The sequence below is a fragment of the Phoxinus phoxinus genome, assembly GCF_949152265.1.
Source record: "Phoxinus phoxinus genome assembly, chromosome: 14".
NCBI lineage: Eukaryota > Metazoa > Chordata > Actinopteri > Cypriniformes > Leuciscidae > Phoxinus > Phoxinus phoxinus.
In genome coordinates this window covers 14,454,053-14,461,600 of record NC_136889.1, presented here as the reverse complement: position 1 = coordinate 14,461,600, position 7,548 = coordinate 14,454,053, and the positions used below count along the sequence as shown (strand labels likewise).

Genomic DNA, 7,548 nt, shown 5'->3' with positions numbered 1-7,548 from the left:
ATACATGGTAAACTTCAATATAAGATGACGTAACGTCCCACTCCCACCCCTAAACAAACATAGGAAATAAGTTCTTATCAGCACAGACCTGACATTATTCGCTCACTTCTAAGGAAGCTCCGCCCAGGCATCGTCTCTTCAAAGTGAACGCCCTGTCCCGCTACAGTTACACGAAACTAACTACAGACTTTATAGCACAGTTACAGTGCACCAGTTCAGGAATAAATTTACGCCAGCCGTTTAGGCTAAGTGTTGGAATTATAATGCCTGTACGGGTTGTTTTACAAGGCCCTGGACCGTGGGGATTCCGCCTTGTCGGAGGGAAAGATTTCGAGCAGCCTCTTACAATCTCGAGGGTAAGACATTAACTTAGGATTTGTTCATAGACACATCTAGGCCAACATATTATGCTTCATAAACGGATTAAACTTTCTCAAGAACGTGCCACGCCTGCATGCCGCAGCATCCAACCGAAACGCACGTGAAGCGAGACCGTATTAATCTTTTTAGACTCTAGACTAGAACACTTGGATTAAAATCGCCACTGCCATTCTCATAAAACATGGAAGCCGAAACTAACAAGTATCGAATAACTAGATCTGGATTCCATTTCGTTGAAAAGTATACAGAAGCTGGATAGATATTTCTAAACATTAGACCTACAAGAATTCGTGGCATAAGTGACGCTATATTGGTAATAATATGACACTTACGCGCGAGTTTCAAAAGTGTAGCCTACCTACCTTCAACTGCAACAAGCTGCCTGTCAACTCATTTTCACTCAATATGTTTTGTGAAATTATTATTATTTTTTTACATATAATCGTACTACTATTTCTTTATATTAACTTAAATTAGAAGAAGCCTCCAGCAGCTTTCTAGTATAGCCTAAGTTGTTTTGTTTTACATAGAGTGGCGCTGCCATGTTGAGATCACCTACTCATATAGCACTTCCTGTCAGCGATCAATGTAAAAATGAAGACCCGTTCATATGAACTATTACCTTCCAAAAACAAATAATGATAATGTTCTGTTAATTATAAGCAGGCACTGCAGTTATGTCATCTGCCACATTAAATGCTCCAGCTTAGCAGAGTGGAATCTGATTGGTTGATTTTTATCAGCTAGAGAAAAAAAAGTTCTGAAAGTGTATATGGATGGATGTGTATGGATGTGTGCATCATGAGAGAAACAGACAAAAAGGGTTCCAGCATCAAGTTGCAGATATTCTTAAAACAAACCTCATGCTTTCAGGCTGATATAAACCACTGGTGTACACCCTTACACTTTACTATAGAGGAAGTCATCATATAACAAGTGAAAGCTGATCCAAAGTTATTGTGCAAAAATGTTGCAATCTTTTTTTTCAGTTTATATTTGGCCATGAAAAATGGCACAATTTCATTTCAAAGTAACAAAGGGTGATTTGTCTGCATTCACTAAAGCCTATTTTTCATTTTAGACAATGATGATGATACTCATTTATTTTATTTTTTTAGGTGACCCCAGGAAGTAAAGCGGCTCAGGCTGACCTTTCCATAGGGGACATGATCTTGGCCATAGATGGAGAGTCAACAGAGGGCATGACTCACCTGGAAGCACAGAATAAAATCAAAGCCTGCCTTGAGGAAATGGTGCTTTCCATTGACAGGTGAGGGGAACATGCTGTGGTTTGTCTGAATTACCAAATATATATCATTAGCCATGAGTAATCTTGCCTTGAATAATAAACCAGGTGTGGTTTATTACCAAAATTGGCTCTTTGACAAATTGCTTCTTTTTTTTTTTAATCTTATTTGTAAGTCACTTAGGAAAAAGGTGATATTACAAAACCTACAAATGGACAAATTTATTTTTTATAAATTCTTCGAGACAATCTAGATTTAATATTTTGAACCGTTATGGTGCCCTTACTCCACTGGTCCCTGTATTAAGGTCCTCTTTTATTTTTTAGTACATTTTGTAGAGATCCAAATTAAAAAAAGTTTTGCAACAAATGCTGACTTTTTGGAAGTGGAGATTGACCGTGCACCTTTTAATGGGCTCAACAATGAGGATTTGTATTTGTACAAGAACATTTCATTTAATGTTACAAAAATCAATTGGTTTTTAATGTGTTATAATAGCTAGAAGGTATAATATAATTCAATGAAACAGTGGAAAAGAATGGCATACATTGTAAAATTTTGCTGGGTGTAATTTTCTGCTCGTTTTTTCTGAAGTCTGTCAAAAGACATTCTTACAATTTTGACATATCCTCATCTGTGTCAATCAGCTAGAAAACGCTACCTTGGTGGCAAGTCAGAATTTGCAACAACATTGTTTAATAAATGACAGAAAACCCAATGTGGTTTATGCCTTGCAAACTTACACAATACAAGATTAGTACGATTGCATCAACTTGCCTAAAACTCTCTCACACTGGTCATCAGGCCAATCTTACTTTTAAGCCTTGATTTTATACTTTTTATTTTAATCAATTATTGATTCACTGTATGATTTTTTTTTTTTTAAAGATCAGAGACAAAAATGTGGTCTCCACTGGTCAATGAAGAAGGAAAGCCCAATCCATACAAGATGAATCTGTCAAATGCAGATGCACAGGTACGTTTCATCTCTGCTTAACTGGTAGCTGAGGGATTTTTAAATGGACCCCTGATCATTTTCAATGAGCTTTAAAGCCATTCGTTGTGCTTGAGGCTGTCATACATAACAGGACCATAGCTGCTAAACAAATAAAGGCACGTCACTTATAGGCTGCCAAAGTGAAGTCATTGTTTATGTCCTAACAAGCCTTATCCATGGAGACCGGTGAGTTTATCAGCCAAAACCATATGACGCAAGACCCACATCCTGCAGGCTAAGTTGGAAACTTAGGGTCAGAATGTGTGGTCATAGGAAGTGTGTGGAGTTTGACTACATCGTTTGGGTGTTATAAATGTTTCCTGATTCAAGCAGAGAGCGAAACATAATAAAAAACAACTGCTAAATATGTTGTTAACAGAGGAAACTTTCACAGTGTCATTAAAACCTCAGTCTTTGGCAAAACCTTTCTATGTCTGTTTTTTGTTTATTGGTTTTAGTTTACATCAGCTTGGTTAAGATATCTACATTTATTTTTAAAAAGTAATGATTGATTCTCAGATATTTTTTCTGGTCTATTAGTTATATATTACTGCATTCCTTATTAAATGATATACCCCCTGTTTCTCAGACAAGGCTTACAGTCCCAGACTAAAATGAATGTTGTTGAGTTGTTCTAACTGAAAGCAACTTGCACTGACATATCTTAAAATATGTCACTGCCATTGTTTTATCTCAAGATGCACACCAGTAATGTTTTTTTTTTCATTTTCGAAGGCATATTTATAAAAGCTACTTGAATGTTCTAATTTAACTAAAGCCTAATCCTGGCATAGTCATAATGTCTTTGGCTTTGTTTCAGTCTTTTATAATGTGTCATCATTTACTGTTTTACATTACAATTACTCACCCTCATGTCGTTCCAAACCTTTATGACTTGTTCTTCTGTGGAATACAAAAGAAGACATTTTGAAGACATTTTTGTTTTCTTTATGTATTTTTATGTATATTTTATCTGTATTTATTGTTCTTTAAATACTTGTTCTTTTAGCATCTGGGCAAAGAGCTACAGTTGGAAATATTCAGTTCAGTTGGTTAATGGCATATTTACAGAAATTATAATGTGTATTGTTCTTATAAATAAATGTAAGGGTAAAATTCACACAGTTTTGAAATGACATGAGGGTGTGTACCGTAAATTATGACAGAATTTACATTTTTGGGTGAATTATGCTTTTAAAGCTACACTTCTCTCCTCTGTTTGCCGTGTTTCTGAGATTTGTAGTCTCATAGTTCCTGGTGTCTTTTTCTGTAGGAGGTCAAACAAATAGGCTCTGCTCATAACAGGAGTGCTATTCCATTTAATTCTGGCAGTCCCAGGGTGGTCACCAACCTTTACAATAACCCCGCTGGCCTGTATTCCTCTGAGAACATTAAGAGTTTCAACAGCGCAGTGGATGATGTCCAGACTTCTGTCTCCAATGAAGCCAGTAGGAAGTAAGCATGATGCACACCACACTGACATACTTGTCACAAAGCCATATGGTGCAACCAACATGCAGGAAAAACATTACAAATCAGGAAATTATATCATAGAGTGGACACTGTCTCTAAAATATCAAATAATTTAGCCTTTTTATAAGGCAAAGTTAATACAGGTTGTTAAAGTCACGTGGGGCAACTCCTCAACCTAATGGATTTTAATAAATGAATAATTTATGATATTTGAAATATAATTGTACCTTGAAAAATACAGTACCTTTCAAAAACTTGGTCAATAATTTTTTTTTTGATAGTCTCTTGTGTTCACCAAAGCTGCAATAATATCACAGTAACAATCTTGATTATAATATATATATATATTAAAATGTTATTAATTCCTGTGATGGCAAAGCTGAATTTACTCCAGTCTTTAGTGCTACATGATCCTTCAGAAATCATCCTAATTTGCTAATTTGGTGCTCAAGAAACTTTTCTTCTTAATATTATTATTTAACAGTTGTGCTGCTTAATATTCTTGTGGAAAAAGTAATAGTTATTCAGGATTTCTTGATGAATAGAAAGTTCAAAAGTGCAGCATTTGTTTGAAATATACATTTTTTGTAACATTATAAATGTCTTCTTTATGTCACTTTTGAGTTTTGATCAATTTAATGGTTCCTTGCTGAACAAAACTTAAAAAAAAAGAATCTTGATCCTAAACTTTGGAACGGTAGTGTATATTTATTTATTTTTAAATTATTTAAGTAAGGATTGAGATGTGTACATGCACATGTATTCAGTGTGTAAGGAAAATATGTTATTAGTTTTTACTTGATTAAATTTAAACTTTCTCGAAAATGAGTTTTTCAAAACCATACGAAATCAACATGAATATAAAGTTTTTAGAATGAAGCACATGTGTTCTGGACTAGATTTTTTTAAAAGATGTTTGTCTTAATCATGAACACTCTTATAAGTCAACATTATAACTGCAACATTCATTCCAGTTCTGTGCTGTATAAGTATAGCTATTTGAATTTATGGCTGTCAGGGCTGAAACGAGCCAGTTAGGATTGGCTTGAATAACATAATACTATTGAGATAACATTGTTTGTCTTGTGACTGTCATATGTGACCTTCTTCCTGTATTTTAGCTCAGATCCCTGTAAACCTGGCCAGCCAAAGCCTGCAATACCTGAAGACTCTGAGGTGTACAAAATGCTGCAAGAGAATCAAGAATCCAATGAGCCTCCTCGCCAGTCTGCCTCTTTTAAAGTTCTGCAGGAGATCCTGGAAACTGGTATAATATCTAACTACTGTGTATACCCTACTAGTGCATTGTGTCTGAATTACATGAAGGTGACCAGGCCTTAGCTTTTGTTGACAAAATGGGTATCTGCAATTCTGGTCATTCATAATCATTAGTTTCTAACTCCATGCCTGTGGCCTCACCTGTGAAACACGTTTTGTAAATGGCGTCAGATGATCTGGCCTATAAAAAAAGCATATTTGTTTCTTTGTGTCAGGTGATGTAGATAAACCCTCTGGCTTCAGAAGTGTCAAAGCCCCCACCCCCAAAATCGGAGCCTCAGTTGGGAATCCTGAAAAGCTCTCTCTATGTGACAAATGCGGTTCAGGGATTGTGTAAGTTTCACTGTTTTGGTATATCTTTTTAGGAGTTTTAAGGAAATTCATGCATCCAAGAACAGTTGCAAGTACTTTGTAGTTTCATGTCCAGTGTCGCCATCTAGTGGAACATTTTGGAACTGAATCTCTTTATATTATCTTCTTTGGATTTGTATTTCTCCATAATGATCAAGTGGTGTTCACTGCAGAGCCAAATGATTGCCTTGTCCAAATACCCACACTTGCGGTCTTTGCGCTTGACCCTTTGTCTGCTTGCATGACGTATAATATTTCCTCTATTTGGCCCAAGTGTTCAAGTAGGCGTAAAGACTGCAAGTGTGTGTAGAACTTTTGATTACTTGATGGGACACAGGCACACTTATAGTGTTTAAAAAAATGGAAGTGTTTACAAAGCTTTTATTTATTATATTTTCAAGACTTTGGATTTTAAAATACTGAACTGTCTGTTCAGTAGTCGCTATGTAACTATCAGAAGACACCAATTTAAAATGGTTGTGCTTCTAATTAAGTGATAAAAACAGTTGCAAAAGGCCTACACATACCATACTCACCTTTGCACCAATACAATTTTTTACTACCAAATTATATGAATCTAATTCATTTAAATTGTGGAATATTTTCCTCGACATCTCGCGATTTCGGGGCACATGAGTTCCCGAACATAATGCATGATGGGATACGCTTCGCCTCGAATACCGCTCCGAAGCGGTATTTGAAATAGTGTGGGTTTAGTGTGCATTAAGGGCACTGCACTTTGCCATTTTTAAGACATGGGACAGTCTTGCACACTTACTTCCTGTCACGTGCACGCGCTCTCAAGTGGCCAAGACCGCAAGTGTGGGTATTTGGACATGGCAGATGTCCGGCTCCCCCACTTTGGATGTAATGGGTGGAGCTTGATCTTGTCCAGCTCCACCTCTTTTGATCTAATGGGTGGGGCTTAACCTAATTATGTTTAGGGATTGGGTCTGGCTAAGGTGTATCTAGAGACCTTCACGTTCCACCCATTGGTTCTGCAGTGAGCAGCCTCTCATATTACCGTAATAGGAATTTTTCCCAAACATGTTTTCCTATACTGTGACTAACTTTGATTTCTCTCTTTTTGTTTTTGTTTTAAAGAGGAATGATTGTCAAAGTTCGAGATAAGTTTCGCCACCCAGAGTGCTACGTTTGCACAGACTGCGGGGTCAACCTTAAGCAGAAAGGACACTTTTTTGTTGAGGACAAGATTTACTGCGAGAAACACGCGCGCGAACGCGTCACTCCTCCAGAGGGTTATGACGTTGTCACGGTTTTTCCAAAGTAGAATCTTACCAACATACTTTAAAACTGCACATTCCCTTATGTGGGGTATTCCTTCAGAAATCTGTAACACTTTATTTGGATAGTCTTTCAATGAGGTTGTTTTGTTGGCAGCATGAATGTTTGAAACAACTCTTACGTGCTCAGGCAGAAGTCCATGGATTTAAATGGACTTTGGCAACAATAATCAGGAAATGTGATTAGACATCACCTGAATATGTGAATATAGGGTCTGTCCAGATTAAGTGCTATTGTTCTTATACATTCCAATGTCTTAGTCATTCCATACATGTATCTCTTTGTATAAAAGGCTCATATTATTGGTGCTAGGGTATCTTAAGACCACTTACTGCATTAGCAGTTTTTCATAAAAAGGTGATCATTGAAATATATTATGTAATCATGGTCATATTTCTCACACACATCGGTATGTAAAATCTATTCCCTGTATGTATATTGTCTTTTGGATTCTCCATATTTTTTTATGAAATTACTTGTTCAGCCATGCTAGAAAAATAAAATGTTGCATATCCA

The 7,548-nt window shown here is 36.4% G+C and overlaps 1 protein-coding gene across 1 annotated transcript; it reads left to right on the top strand.

The window, feature by feature from the left end:
* On the top strand, positions 1-7,548 carry pdlim1 (PDZ and LIM domain 1 (elfin)). The gene is made up of 7 exons (XM_079634576.1): positions 1-356; positions 1,500-1,651; positions 2,517-2,604; positions 3,899-4,080; positions 5,220-5,365; positions 5,592-5,709; positions 6,832-7,548. Exons 1-7 carry the CDS (start codon positions 264-266, stop codon positions 7,016-7,018), a joined length of 966 nt encoding a protein of 321 aa, XP_079490702.1. The 5' UTR covers positions 1-263; the 3' UTR covers positions 7,019-7,548.

Coding starts and splice junctions, on each gene's coding strand:
- pdlim1 (XM_079634576.1), top strand. CDS start 264: ATGCCTGTACGGGTTGTTTTACAAGGCCCTGGACCGTGGGGATTCCGC. Junction 4,081..5,219: donor TCCAATGAAGCCAGTAGGAA/GTAAGCATGATG, acceptor CCTGTATTTTAG/CTCAGATCCCTGTAAACCTG. Junction 5,710..6,831: donor AAATGCGGTTCAGGGATTGT/GTAAGTTTCACT, acceptor TTTGTTTTAAAG/AGGAATGATTGTCAAAGTTC.